The sequence below is a fragment of the Salvelinus alpinus genome, chromosome 3, assembly GCF_045679555.1.
Source record: "Salvelinus alpinus chromosome 3, SLU_Salpinus.1, whole genome shotgun sequence".
In the NCBI taxonomy this organism is placed as follows: Eukaryota; Metazoa; Chordata; class Actinopteri; order Salmoniformes; family Salmonidae; genus Salvelinus; species Salvelinus alpinus.
This window is the reverse complement of record NC_092088.1, coordinates 98,167,552-98,193,865: the sequence shown is the minus strand read 5'-3', so window position 1 is coordinate 98,193,865 and position 26,314 is coordinate 98,167,552. Positions and strand designations below refer to the sequence as shown.

At 46.6% G+C, this 26,314-nt stretch overlaps 1 protein-coding gene across 1 annotated transcript in view; it reads left to right on the top strand.

Moving 5' to 3' along the window:
• The window catches only part of LOC139569885 (transcription elongation regulator 1-like protein), a 202,793-nt gene that overhangs the window by 142,467 nt on the left and 34,012 nt on the right, over nt 1–26,314 (top strand). Inside the window, exon 3 of the mRNA XM_071391208.1 lies at nt 4,770–4,895. Within this exon, the coding sequence (XP_071247309.1) occupies nt 4,770–4,895 (126 nt within the window). The remainder of the gene's footprint in view (nt 1–4,769; nt 4,896–26,314) is intronic.

Here is a 26,314-nt window from a genome sequence, read left to right as displayed (position 1 = left end):
CCTGTTGTTTGACCTACAGGATATGTCTGGTAACTAACCCTGTCCCTGTTGTTTGACCTACAGGATATGTCTGGTAACTAACCCTGTCCCTGTTGTTTGACCTACAGGATATGTCTGGTAACTAACCCTGTCCCTGTTGTTTGACCTACAGGATATGTCTGGTAACTAACCCTGTCCCTGTTGTTTGACCTACAGGATATGTCTGGTAACTAACCCTGTCCCTGTTGTTTGACCTACAGGATATGTCTGGTAACTAACCCTGTCCCTGCTGTTTGACCTACAGGATATGTCTGGTAACTAACCCTGTCCCTGTTGTTTGACCCCAGGATATGTCTGGTAACTAACCCTGTCCCTGTTGTTTGACCTACAGGATATGTCTGGTAACTTACCCTGTCCCTGTTGTTTGACCTACAGGATATGTCTGGTAACTAACCCTGTCCCTGTTGTTTGACCCCAGGATATGTCTGGTAACTAACCCTGTCCCTGTTGTTTGACCTACAGGATATGTCTGGTAACTAACCCTGTCCCTGTTGTTTGACCTACAGGATATGTCTGGTAACTAACCCTGTCCCTGTTGTTTGACCCCAGGATATGTCTGGTAACTAACCCTGTCCCTGTTGTTTGACCTACAGGATATGTCTGGTAACTAACCCTGTCCCTGTTGTTTGACCTACAGGATATGTCTGGTAACTAACCCTGTCCCTGTTGTTTGAACTACAGGATATGTCTGGTAACTAACCCTGTCCCTGCTGTTTGACCCCAGGATATGTCTGGTAACTAACCCTGTCCCTGTTGTTTGACCCCAGGATATGTCTGGTAACTAACCCTGTCCCTGTTGTTTGACCTACAGGATATGTCTGGTAACTAACCCTGTCCCTGTTGTTTGACCTACAGGATATGTCTGGTAACTAACCCTGTCCCTGTTGTTTGACCCCAGGATATGTCTGGTAACTAACCCTGTAACTAACCCTGTTGTTTGACCCCAGGATATGTCTGGTAACTAACCCTGTCCCTGTTGTTTGACCTACAGGATATGTCTGGTAACTAACCCTGTCCCTGTTGTTTGACCCCAGGATATGTCTGGTAACTAACCCTGTCCCTGTTGTTTGACCCCTGGTAACTAACCCTGTCCCTGTTGTTTGACCTACAGGATATGTCTGGTAACTAACCCTGTCCCTGTTGTTTGACCCCTGGTAACTAACCCTGTCCCTGTTGTTTGACCCCAGGATATGTCTGGTAACTAACCCTGTCCCTGTTGTTTGACCTACAGGATATGTCTGGTAACTAACCCTGTCCCTGTTGTTTGACCCCAGGATATGTCTGGTAACTAACCCTGTCCCTGTTGTTTGACCTACAGGATATGTCTGGTAACTAACCCTGTCCCTGTTGTTTGACCCCAGGATATGTCTGGTAACTAACCCTGCCCCTGTTGTTTGACCCCTGGTAACTAACCCTGTCCCTGTTGTTTGACCTACAGGATATGTCTGGTAACTAACCCTGTCCCTGTTGTTTGACCCCAGGATATGTCTGGTAACTAACCCTGTCCCTGTTGTTTGACCTACAGGATATGTCTGGTAACTAACCCTGTCCCTGTTGTTTGACCCCTGGTAACTAACCCTGTCCCTGTTGTTTGACCTACAGGATATGTCTGGTAACTAACCCTGTCCCTGTTGTTTGACCTACAGGATATGTCTGGTAACTAACCCTGTCCCTGTTGTTTGACCCCAGGATATGTCTGGTAACTAACCCTGTAACTAACCCTGTTGTTTGACCCCAGGATATGTCTGGTAACTAACCCTGTCCCTGTTGTTTGACCTACAGGATATGTCTGGTAACTAACCCTGTCCCTGTTGTTTGACCCCAGGATATGTCTGGTAACTAACCCTGTCCCTGTTGTTTGACCCCTGGTAACTAACCCTGTCCCTGTTGTTTGACCTACAGGATATGTCTGGTAACTACCCCTGTCCCTATTGTTTGACCCCTGGTAACTAACCCTGTCCCTGTTGTTTGACCCCAGGATATGTCTGGTAACTAACCCTGTCCCTGTTGTTTGACCTACAGGATATGTCTGGTAACTAACCCTGTCCCTGTTGTTTGACCCCAGGATATGTCTGGTAACTAACCCTGTCCCTGTTGTTTGACCTACAGGATATGTCTGGTAACTAACCCTGTCCCTGTTGTTTGACCTACAGGATATGTCTGGTAACTAACCCTGTCCCTGCTGTTTGACCTACAGGATATGTCTGGTAACTAACCCTGTCCCTGTTGTTTGACCCCAGGATATGTCTGGTAACTAACCCTGTCCCTGTTGTTTGACCTACAGGATATGTCTGGTAACTTACCCTGTCCCTGTTGTTTGACCTACAGGATATGTCTGGTAACTAACCCTGTCCCTGTTGTTTGACCCCAGGATATGTCTGGTAACTAACCCTGTCCCTGTTGTTTGACCTACAGGATATGTCTGGTAACTAACCCTGTCCCTGTTGTTTGACCTACAGGATATGTCTGGTAACTAACCCTGTCCCTGTTGTTTGACCCCAGGATATGTCTGGTAACTAACCCTGTCCCTGTTGTTTGACCTACAGGATATGTCTGGTAACTAACCCTGTCCCTGTTGTTTGACCTACAGGATATGTCTGGTAACTAACCCTGTCCCTGTTGTTTGAACTACAGGATATGTCTGGTAACTAACCCTGTCCCTGCTGTTTGACCCCAGGATATGTCTGGTAACTAACCCTGTCCCTGTTGTTTGACCCCAGGATATGTCTGGTAACTAACCCTGTCCCTGTTGTTTGACCTACAGGATATGTCTGGTAACTAACCCTGTCCCTGTTGTTTGACCTACAGGATATGTCTGGTAACTAACCCTGTCCCTGTTGTTTGACCCCAGGATATGTCTGGTAACTAACCCTGTAACTAACCCTGTTGTTTGACCCCAGGATATGTCTGGTAACTAACCCTGTCCCTGTTGTTTGACCTACAGGATATGTCTGGTAACTAACCCTGTCCCTGTTGTTTGACCCCAGGATATGTCTGGTAACTAACCCTGTCCCTGTTGTTTGACCCCTGGTAACTAACCCTGTCCCTGTTGTTTGACCTACAGGATATGTCTGGTAACTAACCCTGTCCCTGTTGTTTGACCCCAGGATATGTCTGGTAACTAACCCTGTCCCTGTTGTTTGACCTACAGGATATGTCTGGTAACTAACCCTGTCCCTGTTGTTTGACCCCAGGATATGTCTGGTAACTATCCCTGTCCCTGTTGTTTGACCTACAGGATATGTCTGGTAACTAACCCTGTCCCTGTTGTTTGACCCCAGGATATGTCTGGTAACTAACCCTGCCCCTGTTGTTTGACCCCTGGTAACTAACCCTGTCCCTGTTGTTTGACCTACAGGATATGTCTGGTAACTAACCCTGTCCCTGTTGTTTGACCCCAGGATATGTCTGGTAACTAACCCTGTCCCTGTTGTTTGACCTACAGGATATGTCTGGTAACTAACCCTGTCCCTGTTGTTTGACCCCTGGTAACTAACCCTGTCCCTGTTGTTTGACCTACAGGATATGTCTGGTAACTAACCCTGTCCCTGTTGTTTGACCTACAGGATATGTCTGGTAACTAACCCTGTCCCTGTTGTTTGACCCCAGGATATGTCTGGTAACTAACCCTGTAACTAACCCTGTTGTTTGACCCCAGGATATGTCTGGTAACTAACCCTGTCCCTGTTGTTTGACCTACAGGATATGTCTGGTAACTAACCCTGTCCCTGTTGTTTGACCCCAGGATATGTCTGGTAACTAACCCTGTCCCTGTTGTTTGACCCCTGGTAACTAACCCTGTCCCTGTTGTTTGACCTACAGGATATGTCTGGTAACTAACCCTGTCCCTGTTGTTTGACCCCTGGTAACTAACCCTGTCCCTGTTGTTTGACCCCAGGATATGTCTGGTAACTAACCCTGTCCCTGTTGTTTGACCTACAGGATATGTCTGGTAACTAACCCTGTCCCTGTTGTTTGACCCCAGGATATGTCTGGTAACTAACCCTGTCCCTGTTGTTTGACCTACAGGATATGTCTGGTAACTAACCCTGTCCCTGTTGTTTGACCCCAGGATATGTCTGGTAACTAACCCTGTCCCTGTTGTTTGACCCCTGGTAACTAACCCTGTCCCTGTTGTTTGACCTACAGGATATGTCTGGTAACTAACCCTGTCCCTGTTGTTTGACCCCAGGATATGTCTGGTAACTAACCCTGTCCCTGTTGTTTGACCTACAGGATATGTCTGGTAACTAACCCTGTCCCTGTTGTTTGACCCCTGGTAACTAACCCTGTCCCTGTTGTTTGACCTACAGGATATGTCTGGTAACTAACCCTGTCCCTGTTGTTTGACCCCTGGTAACTAACCCTGTCCCTGTTGTTTGACCTACAGGATATGTCTGGTAACTAACCCTGTCCCTGTTGTTTGACCTACAGGATATGTCTGGTAACTAACCCTGTCCCTGTTGTTTGACCTACAGGATATGTCTGGTAACTAACCCTGTCCCTGTTGTTTGACCTACAGGATATGTCTGGTAACTAACCCTGTCCCTGTTGTTTGACCTACAGGATATGTCTGGTAACTAACCCTGTCCCTGTTGTTTGACCCCTGGTAACTAACCCTGTCCCTGTTGTTTGACCTACAGGATATGTCTGGTAACTAACCCTGTCCCTGTTGTTTGACCCCAGGATATGTCTGGTAACTAACCCTGCCCCTGTTGTTTGACCTACAGGGTCCAGTGCCACCTGGGAGGGCCTGATGGGACCCATGCTGCCAGCCCAGTTTGCCCGGATGACATCACTGTCAGCGCCAGGTGTTGCTCTCATGACTGGAGACTGGAGACCCCACGCAACATCAGGTTAGGCCCTGTCAATCAATCAATCAATTCATCAGGTTAGGCCCTGTCAATCAATCAATCAATTCATCAGGTTAGGCCCTGTCAATCAATCAATTCATCAGGTTAGGCCCTGTCAATCAATCAATTCATCAGGTTAGGCCCTGTCAATCAATCAATCAATTCATCAGGTTGGATATGTCAGTCAATCAATCAATCAATCAGGTTAGGCCCTGTCAATCAATCAATCAATTCATCAGGTTAGGCCCTGTCAATCAATCAATTCATCAGGTTAGGCCCTGTCAATCAATCAATCAATTCGTCAGGTGGGATATGTCAATCAGTCCATCAATTCATCTATCAATTAATACACCGTTTCATGTTTTTGACCATGCTGTATATTCATGTATTTATGAAAATAGTGTACCGTATAATACACTCGTAGAGTCTCATTTTGTATTCATCAGACTGAATAGTTGGCGCTTGAAATAAGCATGGATTTAGTCCTACACTCTGTGAAGAATATATTTGATCATAACACAACCCTTGAACTTCTCAAAATATGTCATCATTGTAATAAACGTACCTCTTGTTACAGTAGGAGAACAGACCTTTATATCATTGTAATAAACGTACCTCTTGTTACAGTAGGATTTAATATTTAATATTTCCCAGGCTTCCTCTTGTCATCTCTCTTCATCTTGATGTCAGCTTCACTTGACTGCCTTCTGAAAGTCACAGGAGAATTACCAGTCTCAGACAGGAAACTAGGAAACTGTCTTCTGAAGGCCACAGGAGAATTACCAGTCACCAGACGGGAAACTAGGAAACTGTCTTCTGAAAGCCACAGGAGAATTACCAGTCTCAGACGGGAAACTAGGAAACTGTCTTCTGAAGGCCACAGGAGAATTACCAGTCTCAGACAGGAAACTAGGAAACTGCCTTCTGAAGGCCACAGGAGAATTACCAGTCTCAGACGGGAAACTAGGGAACTGCCTTCTGAAGGCCACAGGAGAATTACCAGTCTCAGACGGGAAACTAGGAAACTGCCCTCTGAAAGCCACAGGAGAATTACCAGTCTCAGACGGGAAACTAGGAAACTGCCTTCTGAAGGCCACAGGAGAATTACCAGTCTCAGACGGGAAACTAGGAAACTGCCCTCTGAAAGCCACAGGAGAATTACCAGTCTCAGACGGGAAACTAGGAAACTGCCCTCTGAAGGCCACAGGTGACTGAGCCCCAGGTGACTGAGCCCCAGGTGACTGAGCCCCAGGTGACTGGGCCCCAGGTGACTGAGCCCCAGGTGACTGGGCCCCAGGTGACTGAACCCCAGGTGACTGAGCCCCAGGTGACTGAGCCCCAGGTGACTGGGCCCCAGGTGACTGAGCCCCAGGTGACTGAGCCCCAGGTGACTGAGCCCCAGGTGACTGAGCCCCAGGTGACTGGGCCCCAGGTGACTGATGCCCAGGTGACTGAGCCCCAGGTGACTGAGCCCCAGGTGACTGAGCCCCAGGTGACTGGGCCCCAGGTGACTGAGCCCCAGGTGACTGAGCCCCAGGTGACTGAGCCCCAGGTGACTGAGCCCCAGGTGACTGGGCCCCAGGTGACTGAGCCCCAGGTGACTGAGCCCCAGGTGACTGAGCCCCAGGTGACTGGGCCCCAGATGACTGAGCCCCAGGTGACTGCTTTGTTACCCAACTAATTCTGATTCATCCACCACACTCTAAGTTGCATATTCCTATGCTCGTACTATAGATCACTCTAAGTTGCATATTTCTATGCTCGTACTATAGATCACTCTAAGCTGCATATTTCTATGCTCGTTCTATAGATCACTCTAAACTGCATATCTCTATGCTTGTACTATAGATCACTCTAAGCTGCGTATTTCTATGCTCGTTCTATAGATCACTCTAAGCTGCATATTTCTATGCTCGTACTATAGATCACTCTAAGCTGCATATTTCTATGCTCGTTCTATAGATCACTCTAAGCTGCATATATCTATGCTCGTTCTATAGATCACTCTAAGCTGCATATTTCTATGCTCGTACTATAGATCACTCTAAGCTGCATATTTCTATGCTTGTTCTATAGATCACTCTAAGCTGCATATTTCTATGCTCGTTCTATAGATCACTCTAAGCTGCATATTTTTATGCTCGTACTATAGATCACTCTAAGCTGCATATTTCTATGCTCGTACTATAGATCACTCTAAGCTGCATATTTCTATGCTCGTTCTATAGATCACTCTAAACTGCATATCTCTATGCTTGTACTATAGATCACTCTAAGCTGCGTATTTCTATGCTCGTTCTATAGATCACTCTAAGCTGCATATTTCTATGCTCGTACTATAGATCACTCTAAGCTGCATATTTCTATGCTCGTTCTATAGATCACTCTAAGCTGCATATATCTATGCTCGTTCTATAGATCACTCTAAGCTGCATATTTCTATGCTCGTACTATAGATCACTCTAAGCTGCATATTTCTATGCTTGTTCTATAGATCACTCTAAGCTGCATATTTCTATGCTCGTTCTATAGATCACTCTAAGCTGCATATTTTTATGCTCGTTCTATAGATCACTCTAAGCTGCATATTTCTATGCTCGTACTATAGATCACTCTAAGCTGCATATTTCTATGCTCGTACTATAGATAACTCTAAGCTGCATATATCTATGCTCGTACTATAGATCACTCTAAGCTGCATATTCCTATGCTCGTTCTGTAGATCACTCTAAGCTGCATATATCTATGCTCGTACTATAGATCACTCTAAGCTGCATATTCCTATGCTCGTTCTATAGATCACTTTAAGCTGCATATATCTATGCTCGTACTATAGATCACTCTAAGCTGCATATTTCTATGCTCGTACTATAGATCACTCTAAGCTGCATATTAATTTGTTATTCTCATTCCTTACTATGTTTAGTGTTTAGTAAATATTGACACAACTGGAACATGGGTAGTGGTAGAATCCAACTTGTTCACCTTTTAGGCTACCCATTGTGTATTTTCAATCATTATAGCTCTCCTCTGTGTCTGTGTGTGTGTGTGTGTGTGTGTGTGTGTGTGTGTGTGTGTGTGTGTGTGTGTGTGTGTGTGTGTGTGTGTGTGTGTGTGTGTGTGTGTGTGTGTGTGTGTGTGTGTGTGTGTGTCTGTGTGTGTGTGGTGTGTGTGTGTGTGTGTGTGTGTGTGTGTGTGTGTGTGTGTGTGTGTGTGTGTGTCTGTGTGTGTGTGGTGTGTGTGTGTGTGTGTGTGTGTGTGTGTGTGTGTGTGTGTGTCTGTGTGTGTGTGGTGTGTGTGTGTGTGGTGTGTGTGTGTGTGTGTGTCTGTGTGTGTGTGTGTGTGTGGTGTGTGTGTGTGTGTGTGTGTGTGTGTGTGTGTGTGTGGTGTGTGTGTGTGTGGTGTGTGTGTGTGTGTGTGTGTCTGTGTGTGTGTGGTGTGTGTGGTGTGTGTGTGTGTGTGTGTGTGTGTGTGTGTGTGTCTGTGTGTGTGTGGTGTGTGTGGTGTGTGTGTGTGTGTGTGTGTGTGTGTGTGTGTGTGTGTGTGGTGTGTGTGGTGTGTGTGTGTGTGTGTGTGTGTGTGTGTGTGTGTGTGTGTGTCTGTGTGTGTGTGGTGTGTGTGGTGTGTGTGTGTGTGTGTGTGTGTGTGTTTGTGTGTGTGTGGTGTGTGTGTGTGTGTGTGTGTGTGTGTGTGTCTCAGACTACTAAGGTATCAGATCATCTCAGTATACATTATTACATCTGATTGTTCATCACCTACAATCCCTGAGTGCAACATTTTAACATTTTAACATGTTTGAGCGGAAAGTGGAAAGTGCTGTAAAACACATTTTATTTTCCATACACAAGCACACACACACACACACACACAACAACTCCCAGTTCACGGAAGGAAAGAAGGACTCATGGAAGCATATTTTGGTGCCAATAGCTTTAATATTTCCCAGGCTTCCTCTTGTCATCTCTCTTCATCTTGATGTCAGCTTCACTTGACTGCCTTCTGAAAGCCACAGGAGAATTACCAGTCTCAGACAGGAAACTAGGAAACTGCCCTCTGAAAGCCACAGGAGAATTACCAGTCTCAGACAGGAAACTAGGAATCTGCCTTCTGAAGGCCACAGGAGAATTACCAGTCTCAGACGGGAAACTAGGGAACTGCCTGCTGAAGGCCACAGGAGAATTACCAGTCTCAGACGGGAAACTAGGAAACTGCCCTCTGAAAGCCACAGGAGAATTACCAGTCACAGACAGGAAACTAGGGAACTGCCTTCTGAAGGCCACAGGAGAATTACCAGTCTCAGACGGGAAACTAGGAAACTGCCCTCTGAAGGCCACAGGTGACTGAGCCCCAGGTGACTGAGCCCCAGGTGACTGAGCCCCAGGTGACTGGGCCCCAGGTGACTGAGCCCCAGGTGACTGGGCCCCAGGTGACTGAACCCCAGGTGACTGAGCCCCAGGTGACTGAGCCCCAGGTGACTGGGCCCCAGGTGACTGAGCCCCAGGTGACTGAGCCCCAGGTGACTGAGCCCCAGGTGACTGAGCCCCAGGTGACTGGGCCCCAGGTGACTGATGCCCAGGTGACTGAGCCCCAGGTGACTGAGCCCCAGGTGACTGAGCCCCAGGTGACTGGGCCCCAGGTGACTGAGCCCCAGGTGACTGAGCCCCAGGTGACTGAGCCCCAGGTGACTGAGCCCCAGGTGACTGGGCCCCAGGTGACTGAGCCCCAGGTGACTGAGCCCCAGGTGACTGAGCCCCAGGTGACTGGGCCCCAGATGACTGAGCCCCAGGTGACTGCTTTGTTACCCAACTAATTCTGATTCATCCACCACACTCTAAGTTGCATATTCCTATGCTCGTACTATAGATCACTCTAAGTTGCATATTTCTATGCTCGTACTATAGATCACTCTAAGCTGCATATTTCTATGCTCGTTCTATAGATCACTCTAAACTGCATATCTCTATGCTTGTACTATAGATCACTCTAAGCTGCGTATTTCTATGCTCGTTCTATAGATCACTCTAAGCTGCATATTTCTATGCTCGTACTATAGATCACTCTAAGCTGCATATTTCTATGCTCGTTCTATAGATCACTCTAAGCTGCATATATCTATGCTCGTTCTATAGATCACTCTAAGCTGCATATTTCTATGCTCGTACTATAGATCACTCTAAGCTGCATATTTCTATGCTTGTTCTATAGATCACTCTAAGCTGCATATTTCTATGCTCGTTCTATAGATCACTCTAAGCTGCATAGTTTTATGCTCGTACTATAGATCACTCTAAGCTGCATATTTCTATGCTCGTACTATAGATCACTCTAAGCTGCATATTTCTATGCTCGTTCTATAGATCACTCTAAACTGCATATCTCTATGCTTGTACTATAGATCACTCTAAGCTGCGTATTTCTATGCTCGTTCTATAGATCACTCTAAGCTGCATATTTCTATGCTCGTACTATAGATCACTCTAAGCTGCATATTTCTATGCTCGTTCTATAGATCACTCTAAGCTGCATATATCTATGCTCGTTCTATAGATCACTCTAAGCTGCATATTTCTATGCTCGTACTATAGATCACTCTAAGCTGCATATTTCTATGCTTGTTCTATAGATCACTCTAAGCTGCATATTTCTATGCTCGTTCTATAGATCACTCTAAGCTGCATATTTTTATGCTCGTTCTATAGATCACTCTAAGCTGCATATTTCTATGCTCGTACTATAGATCACTCTAAGCTGCATATTTCTATGCTCGTACTATAGATAACTCTAAGCTGCATATATCTATGCTCGTACTATAGATCACTCTAAGCTGCATATTCCTATGCTCGTTCTGTAGATCACTCTAAGCTGCATATATCTATGCTCGTACTATAGATCACTCTAAGCTGCATATTCCTATGCTCGTTCTATAGATCACTTTAAGCTGCATATATCTATGCTCGTACTATAGATCACTCTAAGCTGCATATTTCTATGCTCGTACTATAGATCACTCTAAGCTGCATATTAATTTGTTATTCTCATTCCTTACTATGTTTAGTGTTTAGTAAATATTGACACAACTGGAACATGGGTAGTGGTAGAATCCAACTTGTTCACCTTTTAGGCTACCCATTGTGTATTTTCAATCATTATAGCTCTCCTCTGTGTCTGTGTGTGTGTGTGTGTGTGTGTGTGTGTGTGTGTGTGTGTGTGTGTGTGTGTGTGTGTGTGTGTGTGTGTGTGTGTGTCTGTGTGTGTGTGGTGTGTGTGTGTGTGTGTGTGTGTGTGTGTGTGTGTGGTGTGTGTGTGTGTGTGTGTGTGTGTGTGTGTGTGTGTGTGTGTGTGTGTGTGTGTGTGTCTGTGTGTGTGTGGTGTGTGTGTGTGTCTGTGTGTGTGTGGTGTGTGTGTGTGTGTGTGTGTGTGTGTCTGTGTGTCTGTGTGTGTGTGGTGTGTGTGTGTGTGTGTGTGTGTGTGTGTGTGTCTGTGTGTGTGTGGTGTGTGTGTGTGTGTCTGTGTGTGTGTGGTGTGTGTGGTGTGTGTGTGTGTGTGTGTGTGTCTGTGTGTCTGTGTGTGTGTGGTGTGTGTGTGTGTGTGTGTGTGTGTGTGTGTGTGTGTCTGTGTGTGTGTGGTGTGTGTGTGTGTGTGTGTGTGTGTGTGTGTGTGTGTCTCAGACTACTAAGGTATCAGATCATCTCAGTATACATTATTACATCTGATTGTTCATCACCTACAATCCCTGAGTGCAACATTTTAACATTTTAACATGTTTGAGCGGAAAGTGGAAAGTGCTGTAAAACACATTTTATTTTCCATACACAAGCACACACACACACACACACAACAACTCCCAGTTCACGGAAGGAAAGAGGGACTCATGGAAGCATATTTTGGTGCCAATAGCTTTAATATTTCCCAGGCTTCCTCTTGTCATCTCTCTTCATCTTGATGTCAGCTTCACTTGACTGCCTTCTGAAAGCCACAGGAGAATTACCAGTCTCAGACAGGAAACTAGGAAACTGCCCTCTGAAAGCCACAGGAGAATTACCAGTCTCAGACAGGAAACTAGGAATCTGCCTTCTGAAGGCCACAGGAGAATTACCAGTCTCAGACGGGAAACTAGGGAACTGCCTGCTGAAGGCCACAGGAGAATTACCAGTCTCAGACGGGAAACTAGGAAACTGCCCTCTGAAAGCCACAGGAGAATTACCAGTCACAGACAGGAAACTAGGGAACTGCCTTCTGAAGGCCACAGGAGAATTACCAGTCTCAGACGGGAAACTAGGAAACTGCCCTCTGAAGGCCACAGGTGACTGAGCCCCAGGTGACTGAGCCCCAGGTGACTGAGCCCCAGGTGACTGGGCCCCAGGTGACTGAGCCCCAGGTGACTGGGCCCCAGGTGACTGAACCCCAGGTGACTGAGCCCCAGGTGACTGAGCCCCAGGTGACTGGGCCCCAGGTGACTGAGCCCCAGGTGACTGAGCCCCAGGTGACTGAGCCCCAGGTGACTGAGCCCCAGGTGACTGGGCCCCAGGTGACTGATGCCCAGGTGACTGAGCCCCAGGTGACTGAGCCCCAGGTGACTGAGCCCCAGGTGACTGGGCCCCAGGTGACTGAGCCCCAGGTGACTGAGCCCCAGGTGACTGAGCCCCAGGTGACTGAGCCCCAGGTGACTGGGCCCCAGGTGACTGAGCCCCAGGTGACTGAGCCCCAGGTGACTGAGCCCCAGGTGACTGGGCCCCAGATGACTGAGCCCCAGGTGACTGCTTTGTTACCCAACTAATTCTGATTCATCCACCACACTCTAAGTTGCATATTCCTATGCTCGTACTATAGATCACTCTAAGTTGCATATTTCTATGCTCGTACTATAGATCACTCTAAGCTGCATATTTCTATGCTCGTTCTATAGATCACTCTAAACTGCATATCTCTATGCTTGTACTATAGATCACTCTAAGCTGCGTATTTCTATGCTCGTTCTATAGATCACTCTAAGCTGCATATTTCTATGCTCGTACTATAGATCACTCTAAGCTGCATATTTCTATGCTCGTTCTATAGATCACTCTAAGCTGCATATATCTATGCTCGTTCTATAGATCACTCTAAGCTGCATATTTCTATGCTCGTACTATAGATCACTCTAAGCTGCATATTTCTATGCTTGTTCTATAGATCACTCTAAGCTGCATATTTCTATGCTCGTTCTATAGATCACTCTAAGCTGCATATTTTTATGCTCGTACTATAGATCACTCTAAGCTGCATATTTCTATGCTCGTACTATAGATCACTCTAAGCTGCATATTTCTATGCTCGTTCTATAGATCACTCTAAACTGCATATCTCTATGCTTGTACTATAGATCACTCTAAGCTGCGTATTTCTATGCTCGTTCTATAGATCACTCTAAGCTGCATATTTCTATGCTCGTACTATAGATCACTCTAAGCTGCATATTTCTATGCTCGTTCTATAGATCACTCTAAGCTGCATATATCTATGCTCGTTCTATAGATCACTCTAAGCTGCATATTTCTATGCTCGTACTATAGATCACTCTAAGCTGCATATTTCTATGCTTGTTCTATAGATCACTCTAAGCTGCATATTTCTATGCTCGTTCTATAGATCACTCTAAGCTGCATATTTTTATGCTCGTTCTATAGATCACTCTAAGCTGCATATTTCTATGCTCGTACTATAGATCACTCTAAGCTGCATATTTCTATGCTCGTACTATAGATAACTCTAAGCTGCATATATCTATGCTCGTACTATAGATCACTCTAAGCTGCATATTCCTATGCTCGTTCTGTAGATCACTCTAAGCTGCATATATCTATGCTCGTACTATAGATCACTCTAAGCTGCATATTCCTATGCTCGTTCTATAGATCACTTTAAGCTGCATATATCTATGCTCGTACTATAGATCACTCTAAGCTGCATATTTCTATGCTCGTACTATAGATCACTCTAAGCTGCATATTAATTTGTTATTCTCATTCCTTACTATGTTTAGTGTTTAGTAAATATTGACACAACTGGAACATGGGTAGTGGTAGAATCCAACTTGTTCACCTTTTAGGCTACCCATTGTGTATTTTCAATCATTATAGCTCTCCTCTGTGTCTGTGTGTGTGTGTGTGTGTGTGTGTGTGTGTGTGTGTGTGTGTGTGTGTGTGTGTGTGTGTGTGTGTGTGTGTGTGTGTGTGTGTGTGTGTCTGTGTGTGTGTGGTGTGTGTGTGTGTGTGTGTGTGGTGTGTGTGTGTGTGTGTGTGTGTGTGTGTGTGTGTGTGTGTGTGTCTGTGTGTGTGTGGTGTGTGTGTGTGTGTGTGTGTGTGTGTGTGTGTGTGTGTGTGTGTGTGTGTGTGTGTGTGTGTGTGTGTGTGTGTGTGTGTGTGTCTCAGACTAGTAAGGTATCAGATCATCTCAGTATACATTATTACATCTGTTTGTTCATCATCTACAATCCTTGAGTGCAACATTTTAACATTTTAACATGTTTGAGCAAGTAGAAAGTGCTGTAAAACACATTTTATTTTCCATACACAAGCACACACACACACACACACAACAACTCCCAGTTCACGGAAGGAAAGAAGGACTCATGGAAGCATATTTTGGTGCCAATAGCTTTAATATTTCCCAGGCTTCCTCTTGTCATCTCTCTTCATCTTGATGTCAGCTTCACTTGACTGCCTTCTGAAAGCCACAGGAGAATTACCAGTCTCCAGACGGGAAACTAGGAAACTGCCTTCTGAAGGCCACAGGAGAATTACCAGTCTCAGACGGGAAACTAGGAAACTGTCTTCTGAAGGCCACAGGAGAATTACCAGTCTCAGACAGGAAACTAGGAAACTGCCTTCTGAAAGCCACAGGAGAATTACCAGTCTCAGACGGGAAACTAGGAAACTGCCTTCTGAAAGCCACAGGAGAATTACCAGTCTCAGACAGGAAACTAGGAAACTGTCTTCTGAAAGCCACAGGAGAATTACCAGTCTCAGACAGGAAACTAGGAACCTGTCTTCTGAAAGCCACAGGAGAATTACCAGTCTCAGACGGGAAACTAGGGAGACATGGATGGTGTATATGTGTGCCAATCAGCGGGTGAACGGGCAAGAACAAATATTGAAGTGCCTTTGAATGGGGTATGGTAGTAGGTTCCAGGCGCACCGGGTTTGAGTCACAGGAGGTTGGTGGAACCTTAATTGGGGAGGACGGGCTCATGGTAATGGCTGGAGCGGATTAAGTGGAATGATATCCAACACATGGTTTCTATGGTTACTATGTGTTTGAGGCCATTCCATTTGAACCGTTCCAGCCTCTATTCGGAGCCGTCCTCCCTCCAGCAGCCTCCGCTGGTTTGAGTGTGTCAAGAACGACAACGCTGCTGGGTTTTTCACACTCAAAAGACATGCCGCCACCCAAAGGACACTAGGGTGTCTGGAGTCTCTACCCGCCTCTACCAGGCGGTGTCAGAGGAAGGCCCTAAAAGACTCCAGCCACCCTAGTCATAGACTGTTCTCTCTGCTACCGTACGGCAAGCGGTACCGGAGCACCATGTCTAGGTCCAAGAGGCTCCTTAACAGCTTCTACCCCCAAGCCATAAGACTCCTGAACATATAATCAAATAGCTACCCAGACTATCTGTATTGCCCCTCTCTTTTACACCGCTGCTACTCTTTGTTGTTATCATCTCTGCATAGTCACTAGGCAGGGTAGCCTAGTGGTTAGCGCGTTGGGCTAGTAACCAAAAGGTTGCAAGTTCGAATCCCCGAGCTGACAAGGTACAGATCTGTCGTTCTGCCCCTGAACAAGGCAGTTAACCCACTGTTTCTAGGCCGTCATTGAAAATAAGAATTTGTTCTTAACTGACTTGCCTATTTAAATAAAGGTAAAAAAATAACTCAACCTACATGTACATATTACCTTGACTAACCGGTGCCCCAGCACATTGACTCTGTACCGGTACCCCCCCTGTATATAATCTCGATTTGGTTATTTTACTGCTGCTCTTTAAGGACTTGTTACTTATTTCTAATTATTTTTTTATTTTTTTACTGCGTTGTTGGTTAGGGGCTCGTAAGTAAGCGTTTCACTTTAAGGTATTCGCATGTGACTAATAACATTTGATTTGATTTGACCCAGCCAACTTGACACAACTGTAGATTGTACTATAGATAACTCTAAGCTGCATATTTCTATGCTCGTACTATAGATCACTCTAAGCTGCATATTTCTATGCTCGTACTATAGATCACTCTAAGCTGCATATCTCTATGCTCGTACTATAGATCACTCTAAGCTGCATTTTTTTTATTTTTTATTTCACCTTTATTTAACCAGGTAGGCTAGTTGAGAACAAGTTCTCATTTGCAACTGCGACCTGGCCAAGATAAAGCATAGCAGTGTGAACAGACAACACAGAGTTACACATGGAGTAAACAATAAACAAGTCAATAACATGGTAGAAAAAAAAGAGAATCTATATACAATGTGTGCAAAAGGCATGAGGTAGGCAATAAATCGAATAATTACAATTTAGCAGATTAACACTGGAGTGATAAATCATCAGATGATCATGTGCAAGAAGAGATACTGGTGTGCAAAAGAGCAGAAAAGTAAATAAATAAAAGCAGTATGGGGGGTGAGGTAGGTAAATTGGGTGGGTAGTTTACAGATGGACTATGTACAGCTGCAGCGATCGGTTAGCTGCTCGGATAGCAGATTTTTAAAGTTGTTGAGGGAGATAAAAGTCTCCAACTTCAGAGATTTTTGCAATTCGTTCCAGTCGCAGGCAGCAGAGAACTGGAAGGAAAGGCGTCCAAATGAGGTTTTGGCTTTAGGGATGATCAGTGAGATACACCTGCTGGAGCGCGTGTTGCGGGTGGGTGTAGCCATCGTGACCAGTGAACTGAGATAAGGCGGCACTTTACCTAGCATAGCCTTGTAGATGACCTGGAGCCAGTGGGTCTGACGACGAACATGTAGCGAGGGCCAGCCGACTAGGGCATACAGGTCGCAGTGGTGGGTCGTATAAGGTGCTTTAGTAACAAAACGAATGGCACTGTGATAAACTGCATCCAGTTTGCTGAGTAGAGTATTGGAAGCTATTTTGTAGATGACATCGCCGAAGTCGAGGATCGGTAGGATAGTCAGTTTTACTAGGGTAAGTTTGGCGGCGTGAGTGAAGGAGGCTTTGTTGCGGAATAGAAAGCCGATTCTTGCTTTGATTTTGGATTGGAGATGTTTGATATGAGTCTGGAAGGAGAGTTTGCAGTCTAGCCAGACACCTAGGTACTTATAGATGTCCACATATTCTAGGTCGGAACCGTCCAGGGTGGTGATGCTAGTCGGGCGTGCGGGTGCAGGCAGCGAACGGTTGAAAAGCATGCATTTGGTTTTACTAGCGTTTAAGAGCAGTTGGAGGCCACGGAAGGAGTGTTGTATGGCATTGAAGCTCGTTTGGAGGTTAGATAGCACAGTGTCCAAGGAAGGGCCGGAAGTATATAGAATGGTGTCGTCTGCGTAGAGGTGGATCAGGGAATCGCCCGCAGCAAGAGCAACATCATTGATGTATACAGAGAAAAGAGTCGGCCCGAGAATTGAACCCTGTGGTACCCCCATAGAGACTGCCAGAGGACCGGACAACATGCCCTCCGATTTGACACACTGAACTCTGTCTGCAAAGTAGTTGGTGAACCAGGCAAGGCAGTCATTAGAAAAACCGAGGCTACTGAGTCTGCCGATAAGAATATGGTGATTGACAGAGTCGAAAGCCTTGGCCAGGTCGATGAAGACGGCTGCACAGTAATGTCTTTTATCGATGGCGGTTATGATATCGTTTAGTACCTTGAGCGTGGCTGAGGTGCACCCATGACCGGCTCGGAAACCGGATTGCACAGCGGAGAAGGTACGGTGGGATTCGAGATGGTCAGTGATCTGTTTGTTGACTTGGCTTTCGAAGACCTTAGATAGGCAGGGCAGGATGGATATAGGTCTGTAACAGTTTGGGTCCAGGGTGTCTCCCCCTTTGAAGAGGGGGATGACCGCGGCAGCTTTCCAATCCTTGGGGATCTCAGATGTTACGAAGGAGAGGTTGAACAGGCTGGTGATAGGGGGTGCGACAATGGCGGCGGACAGTTTCAGAAATAGGGGGTCCAGATTGTCAAGCCCAGCTGATTTGTATGGGTCCAGGTTTTCCAGCTCTTTCAGAACATCTGCTATCTGGATTTGGGTAAAGGAGAAGCTGGGGAGGCTTGGGCGAGTAGCAGCGGGGGGGGCGGGGCTGTTGGCCAAGGTTGGAGTCGCCAGGAGGAAGGCATGGCCAGCCATTGAGAAATGCTTGTTGAAGTCTTCGATTATCATGGATTTATCGGTGGTGACCGTGTTACCTAGCCTCAGTGCAGTGGGCAGCTGGGAGGAGGTGCTCTTGTTCTCCATGGACTTTACAGTATCCCAGAACTTTTTGGAGTTAGAGCTACAGGATGCAAATTTCTGCTTGAAAAAGCTGGCCTTTGCTTTCCTGACTGACTGCGTGTATTGGTTCCTGACTTCCCTGAACAGTTGCATATCGCGGGGGCTCTTCGATGCTATTGCAGTTCGCCACAGGATGTTTTTGTGCTGGTCGAGGGCAGTCAGGTCTGGAGTGAACCAAGGGCTATATCTGTTCTTGGTTCTGCATTTTTTGAACGGAGCATGCTTGTCTAATATGGTGAGGAAGTAACATTTAAAGAATGACCAGGCATCCTCAACTGACGGGATGAGGTCAATATCCTTCCAGGGTACCCGGGCCAGGTCGATTAGAAAGGCCTGCTCGCAGAAGTGTTTTAGGGAGCGTTTGACAGTGATGAGGGGTGGTCGTTTGACCGCGGACCCGTGGCGGATACAGGCAATGAGGCAGTGATCGCTGAGATCTTGATTGAAGACAGCAGAGGTGTATTTGGAGGGCAGGTTGGTCAGGATAATGTCTATTAGGGTGCCCATGTTTACGGATTTAGGGTTGTACCTGGTGGGTTCCTTGATGATTTGTGTGAGATTGAGGGCATCAAGCTTGGATTGTAGGACTGCCGGGGTGTTAAGCATATCCCAGTTTAGGTCACCTAACAGAACAAACTCTGAAGCTAGATGGGGAGCGATCAATTCACAGATGGTGTCCAGGGCACAGCTGGGAGCTGAGGGGGGTCGGTAGCAGGCGGCAACAGTGAGAGACTTATTTCTGGAGAGATTAATTTTTAAAATTAGAAGTTCGAACTGTTTGGGCATAGACCTGGAAAGTATGACAGAACTTTGCAGGCTATCTCTGCAGTAGATTGCAGCTCCTCCCCCTTTGGCAGTTCTATCTTGACGGAAAGTGTTATAGTTGGGTATGAAAATCTCAGAATTTTTGGTGGCCTTCCTAAGCCAGGATTCGGACACGGCAAGGACATCAGGGTTGGCAGAGTGTGCTAAAGCGGTGAGTAAGGCAAACTTAGGGAGGAGGCTTCTGATGTTGACATGCATGAGGCCAAGGCTTTTTCGATCACAGAAGTCAACAAATGAGGGTGACTGGGGACATGCAGGGCCTGGGTTTACCTCCACATCACCCGAGGAACAGAGGAGTAGTAGGATGAGGGTGCGGCTAAAGGCTATCAAAACTGGTCGCCTAGAGCGTTGGGGACAAAGAATAAAAGGAGCAGATTTATGGGCGTGGTAGAATAGATTCTGGGCATAATGTGCAGACAGGGGTATGGTGGGGCGTGGGTACAGCGGAGGCAAGCCCAGGCACTGGGTGATGATAAGAGAGGTTGTATCTCTGGACATGCTGGTCTCAATGGGTGAGGTCACCGCATGTGTGGGGGGTGGGACCAAGGAGGTATCAGAGGTACGGAGAGTGGAACTACAGGGTCCATTGCAAACCAAAACAATGATAATGATAACTAGCCTGAACAACAGTATGCAAGGCATATTGATATTTGAGAGAGACATACAATAAGGCATAAAGTGATTGCAGGTCTTGATTGGGAGAGCTAGCTAAAACAACAGGTAAGATAACAGCAGCAATAACAGGGTGCTAGTCTAACACAGCAACAACAGGTAAAAATGGCGACGACTAGGCAGAGAGGGTCGGATTAACTACACACAGATCCTGAGTTAAAGCACAGAGCCGACAGATAAAACACAAATGAACAGAATGGAGTACCGTGAATTAATGGACAGTCAAGCATGCATCAGCTATGTAGCCAAGTGATCATAGTGTCCAGGGGGCAGCCGTAGATGGAGCAGGGAGGCCTCCACTAAGCTAGCACGCGGCGTTTAAAGTTAGTAGCCCGGGGGGTGGTCTGCTCAGACGGAGGGGGTCTGCTCAGACGTGGTCGTGTCGACAGAGAATCCAAGCCAGATGGCGATGGCGAAAGAGAGGTTGTGAATTGTGTTTGCTAACTGGTGCTAGCTTCGTGGCAGTGGCGCTAGCTGCGCTAGCCGCAAGCTAGCTGTGAGGATCAGAAGCAGTGGCTCAGGGATTACGGCAGGAATCCGGCGTTGTTGTCGAGAGACAGTCCGATGCTGGTAAATTGGTGAGTAATATCCAGGCTAATAACAGGGCTGGTGTCTGTGCAGAAGGTAGAAGCTACTAGCAGCGGCAAAAAAAAATGGCTAAATTAGCTTGTAGCTGGTATTGTAGCCCAAGAATTCGCTGGTAGACCTCTTCAGCTAGCCGGCAGATGGGCCTAGCTCGAGGCTAGCTCAAGGCTAACTGGTGCTTGCTTCGGGACAGAGGTGTTAGCCAGTAGTAGCCACTCGGTTGCAGCTAGCTAGCTGTGATGATACGGTGTAATTGTCCAGAGCTTGCGTCAGGAATCCGGTGATGTGGTAGAGAAAAAGCAGTCCTATATGCTCTGGGTTGATATCGCGCTTGCAGACTGGCAGGTATTGGCCCGGTATTGAAGCTGGCTGTGTCCGAGTTGAGGGTGAAGACCGCAGCAGTGGCTAACTGACTACTAGCTAGTAGCTAGTTATCTGGCTAGCTTCTGATTGGGGTTACGGTTCTAAAGTATAAAAAAAATAGCAGGTCCGTACCACATTGGGTGAGGCGGAGTGTAGGAATGTATATTCAGTTCCTAGATGGAAAGTGAAATTAAAATATATACGAAATGTATACGAAAAATACGAAGACTATTTACACAGGACAGGACAAAACAAAGACACGTCCGACTGCTACGCCACACTTGGAACATATTTCTATGCTCGTACTATAGATCACTCTAAGCTGCATATTTCTATGCTCGTACTATAGATCACTCTAAGCTGCATATTTCTATGCTCGTTCTATAGATAACTCTAAGCTGTGTATTTCTATGCTCGTACTATAGATCACTCTAAGCTGCGTATTTCTATGCTCGTACTATAGATAACTCTTGTGGTGGACAAACTTCACACACCAGTCAGAGTCAGAGTTATACTACATCTTTAATAATAAGAGCTTTGCAATAGCAATGACTTTCAACGATGCACCATTTCTAATGAACCATTGAGAGTGACAACACAAAAGTCCAAAGATCTTTTATAACCAAGATACACCCCTTTCAACCCACAACAGATACATAGAATGCGTCACAAGGTGAGACTTTTTAAATGAGAAAGGAGTATCCCGTAGCCAGATAGCATTCGCTATAAATTATCGTTCAGTTTGGTCCCTAAGACGAGATTCCCATCTCGTTCCTGTTACTCCTAGCACAAAAACACCAACTCGAACCAATGGCATAAATAAATTGTCAACTCCAGACACTTCCGCACACATCCCCCAAGGCCAAAGAAGGAAGTGACTGGCGCACAGACATTGTGGAAACCAGTAATTGGTTCCCCATTAATCACACCATCCCTTCACATGGTTTAACAGATACATTCACATATGAAGACAATGTTCCCCTTCTGTCCTCTTCCCTTTGTGATATTCTGCACCAGGGACATGTGAAAGACAAGCCTGACCTCTCCCCTCTCTGGGCCCCAGGTGACTGAGCCCCAGGTGACTGAGCCCCAGGTGACTGAGCCCCAGGTGACTGAGCCCCAGGTGACTGGGCCCCAGGTGACTGAGCCCCAGGTGACTGAGCCCCAGGTGACTGGGCCCCAGGTGACTGAGCCCCAGGTGACTGGGCCCCAGGTGACTGAGCCCCAGGTGACTGAGCCCCAGGTGACTGAGCCCCAGGTGACTGGGCCCCAGGTGACTGGGCCCCAGGTGACTGGGCCCCAGGTGACTGAGCCCCAGGTGACTGAGCCCCAGGTGACTGAGCCCCAGGTGACTGGGCCCCAGGTGACTGGGCCCCAGGTGACTGAGCCCCAGGTGACTGGGCCCCAGGTGACTGGGCCCCAGGTGACTGAGCCCCAGGTGACTGAGCCCCAGGTGACTGGGCCCCAGGTGACTGAGCCCCAGGTGACTGAGCCCCAGGTGACTGAGCCCCAGGTGACTGAGCCCCAGGTGACTGAGCCCCAGGTGACTGAGCCCCAGGTGACTGGGCCCCAGGTGACTGAGCCCCAGGTGACTGGGCCCCAGGTGACTGAGCCCCAGGTGACTGAGCCCCAGCTGAGGGAAGAAGTACAACTGTTGCTGCATATAAAGACTGAGTGGGTTAGATAGATTATATTACACATTGATTACTACATAATGCAATGAAAACAACACCAGAGTCCAAAGGGATACATTCTAATAACAAGTATATCACATAAGCATATTATGCAGATAAGACATCTTAATTATCTATGTTACCCAACTAATTCTGATTCATCCACCTCACTTTCTAGCATTGACTTTGTTCATAGCTGCTTTCTAGAGGGGAAAGTTTTACTTGCAGGTGTAGGATCTTCATTTGACCAGTTCATCACAGCAGGAAAATAATCCTGGAGCAGCAGGAATTGTGAATTATGGTGTGGATTATAATTAATTGACATTTATGTAAGGGTTGATACATTCTTCGTAATGGAAAAAAGCTGCATATTTCTATGCTCGTACTATAGATCACTCTAAGCTGCATATTAATTTGTTAGTCTCATTCCTTACTATGTTTAGTGTTTAGTAAATATTGACACAACTGGAACATGGGTAGTGGTAGAATCCAACTTGTTCACCTTTTAGGCTACCCATTGTGTATTTTCCTTCATTATAGCTCTCCTCTGTGTGTGTGTGTGTGTGTGTGTGTGTGTGTGTGTGTGTGTGTGTGTGTGTGTGTGTGTGTGTGTGTGTGTGTGTGTGTGTGTGTGTGTGTGTGTGTGTGTGTGTGTGTGTGTGTGTGTGTGTGTGTGTGTGTGTGTGTGTGTGTGTGTGTGTGTGTGTGTGTGTGTGTGTGTGTGTGTGTGTGTGTGTGTGTGTGTGTGTGTGTGTGCGTGTGTGTGACTCCTAATTAGATTGCAGAGAACTGGTATTGATTTTGCTATTGTGCCCCATCAATATTCACACCGCCATCAGGCTGCAATAAATATCCCTGATTTGTTATGTCCCAGCTGCAATACATTCAATAACATATCTGTGTAAGATATTACCATCAGTTCAACATTACCTCTGTATCCCTGAAGAGGAGAGAAGAGCTATACCTGAAAGGAATGTAGACGATATTAACACCAGTTCAACATTACCTCTGTATACCTGAAAGGAATGTAGACGATATTAACACCAGTTCAACATTACCTCTGTATACCTGAAAGGAATGTAGACGATATTAACACCAGTTCAACATTACCTCTGTATCCCTGAAAGGAATGTGGAAGATATTAACACCAGTTTAACATTACCTCTGTATCCCTGAAAGGAATGTAGACGATATTAACACCAGTTCAACATTACCTCTGTACCCCTGAAAGGAATGTAGACGATATTAACACCAGTTCAACATTACCTCTGTATCCCTGAAAGGAATGTAGACGATATTAAGACCAGTTTAACATTTCCTCTGTATCCCTGAAAGGAATGTAGACGATATTAACACCAGTTCAACATTACCTCTGTACCCCTGAAAGGAATGTAGACGATACTAACACCAGTTCAACATTACCTCTGTATACCTGAAAGGAATGTAGAAGATATTAACACCAGTTCAACATTACCTCTGTATCCCTGAAAGGAATGTAGAAGATACTAACACCAGTTCAACATTACCTCTGTATCCCTGAAAGGAATGTAGATGATATTAACACAAGTTTAACATTACCTCTGTATCCCTGAAAGGAATGTAGACGATATTAACACCAGTTCAACATTACCTCTGTATCCCTGAAAGGAATGTAGACGATATTAACACCAGTTCAACATTACCTCTGTATCCCTGAAAGGAATGTAGACGATATTAACACCAGTTCAACATTACCTCTGTATCCCTGAAAGGAATGTAGACGATATTAACACCAGTTCAACATTACCTCTGTATCCCTGAAAGGAATGTAGACGATATTAACACCAGTTCAACATTACCTCTGTATCCCTGAAAGGAATGTAGAAGATATTAACATCAGTTTAACATTGTACTCTACCGCAGAGGCAGTAAAGCTTTTGTTGGTATTAAAAAGTTACAGCTACAGTTATTTCAGAGGCACTTGACTTGACAGTTTTCACAGGAATTATTCTGCTATTTAATAGACATATACTCCTATAATTGGTTACTAACTTGGTACCAAACTCAGCCTGGTTGTGCATTTTGTAATGAATCCCCAAAAGATGAAGAAGTCATTTGTATAATTGCTACATTTTCCACCTGGTAATTTTCCACAAGATAAAAATGCTACCATTATTTCAACAAAGAGAGAGTGTGTGCGTGTGTGTGTGTGTGTGTGTGTGTGTGTGTGTCTGTCTGTGTGTGTGTGTGTGTCTCTGTGTGTGTGTGTGTGTGTGTGTGTGTGTGTGTGTGTGTTTCTCTCTGTGTGTGTGTGTGTGTGTGTGTGTGTGTGTGTGTGTGTGTGTGTGTGTGTGTGTGTGTGTGTGTGTGTGTGTGTGTGTGTGTGTGTGTGTGTGTGTGTGTGTGTGTGTGTGTGTGTGTGTGTGTGTTAGCATGGAACCTGGAGGGTCTGAAATGAAAGCTTTGACACAGACAGTAATGTAAAACATTTGACACGGACAGTAATGTAAAACATTTGAGTGTTTCATTGAATTTGAATAATCTTCGGCCGCTACTCCACTAACTGTTGTCTCCATTCATCATCATCATCACCATCCCCACCATCACCCAGTACGTGTGTCCGTCTGTCTGCTTGATCTTCTTGTGTTCTCCACTACTCTCAACCTCCGGCTGTAAAGACCTGCCTGGGAGGACAAGTCATCCTCAACTAGATGGATGTGATGTACCTCAGCTAAGCGCTGCCCCGGCGCGTTGACTCTGTACCGGCGCGTTGACTCTGTACCGGCACATTGACTCTGTACCGGCGCGTTGACTCTGTACCGGCGCGTTGACTCTGTACCGACACGTTGACTCTGTACCCGCGTTGACTCTGTACCGGCGCGTTGACTCTGTACCGGCGCGTTGACTCTGTACCGGCACGTTGACTCTGTACCGGCACGTTGACTCTGCCCCGGCACGTTGACTCTGCCCCGGCACGTTGACTCTGTACCGGCACGTTGACTCTGTACCGGCGCGTTGACTCTGTACCGGCACGTTGACTCTGCCCCGGCACGTTGACTCTGTACCGGCACGTTGACTCTGCCCCGGCGCGTTGACTCTGCCCCGGCACGTTGACTCTGTACCGGCACGTTGACTCTGCCCCGGCGCGTTGACTCTGCCCCGGCGCGTTGACTCTGCCCCGACACGTTGACTCTGTACCGGCACGTTGACTCTGTACCGGCACGTTGACTCTGTACCGGCACGTTGACTCTGTACCGGCACGTTGACTCTGTACCGGCGCGTTGACTCTGTACCGGCACGTTGACTCTGTACCGACACGTTGACTCTGTACCGGCGCGTTGACTCTGTACCGACACGTTGACTCTGTACCGACACGTTGACTCTGTACCGACGCGTTGACTCTGTACCGACACGTTGACTCTGTACCGACACGTTGACTCTGTACCGACGCGTTGACTCTGTACCGGCGCGTTGACTCTGTACCGACGCGTTGACTCTGTACCGACGCGTTGACTCTGTACCGGCGCGTTGACTCTGTACCGATACGTTGACTCTGTACCGACGCGTTGACTCTGTACCGACGCGTTGACTCTGTACCGGCACGTTGACTCTGTACCGACACGTTGACTCTGTACCGACGCGTTGACTCTGTACCGACGCGTTGACTCTGTACCGGCACGTTGACTCTGTACCGACACGTTGACTCTGTACCGACGCGTTGACTCTGTACCGGCGCGTTGACTCTGTACCGACACGTTGACTCTGTACCGACACGTTGACTCTGTACCGACGCGTTGACTCTGTACCGGCACGTTGACTCTGTACCGGCACGTTGACTCTGCC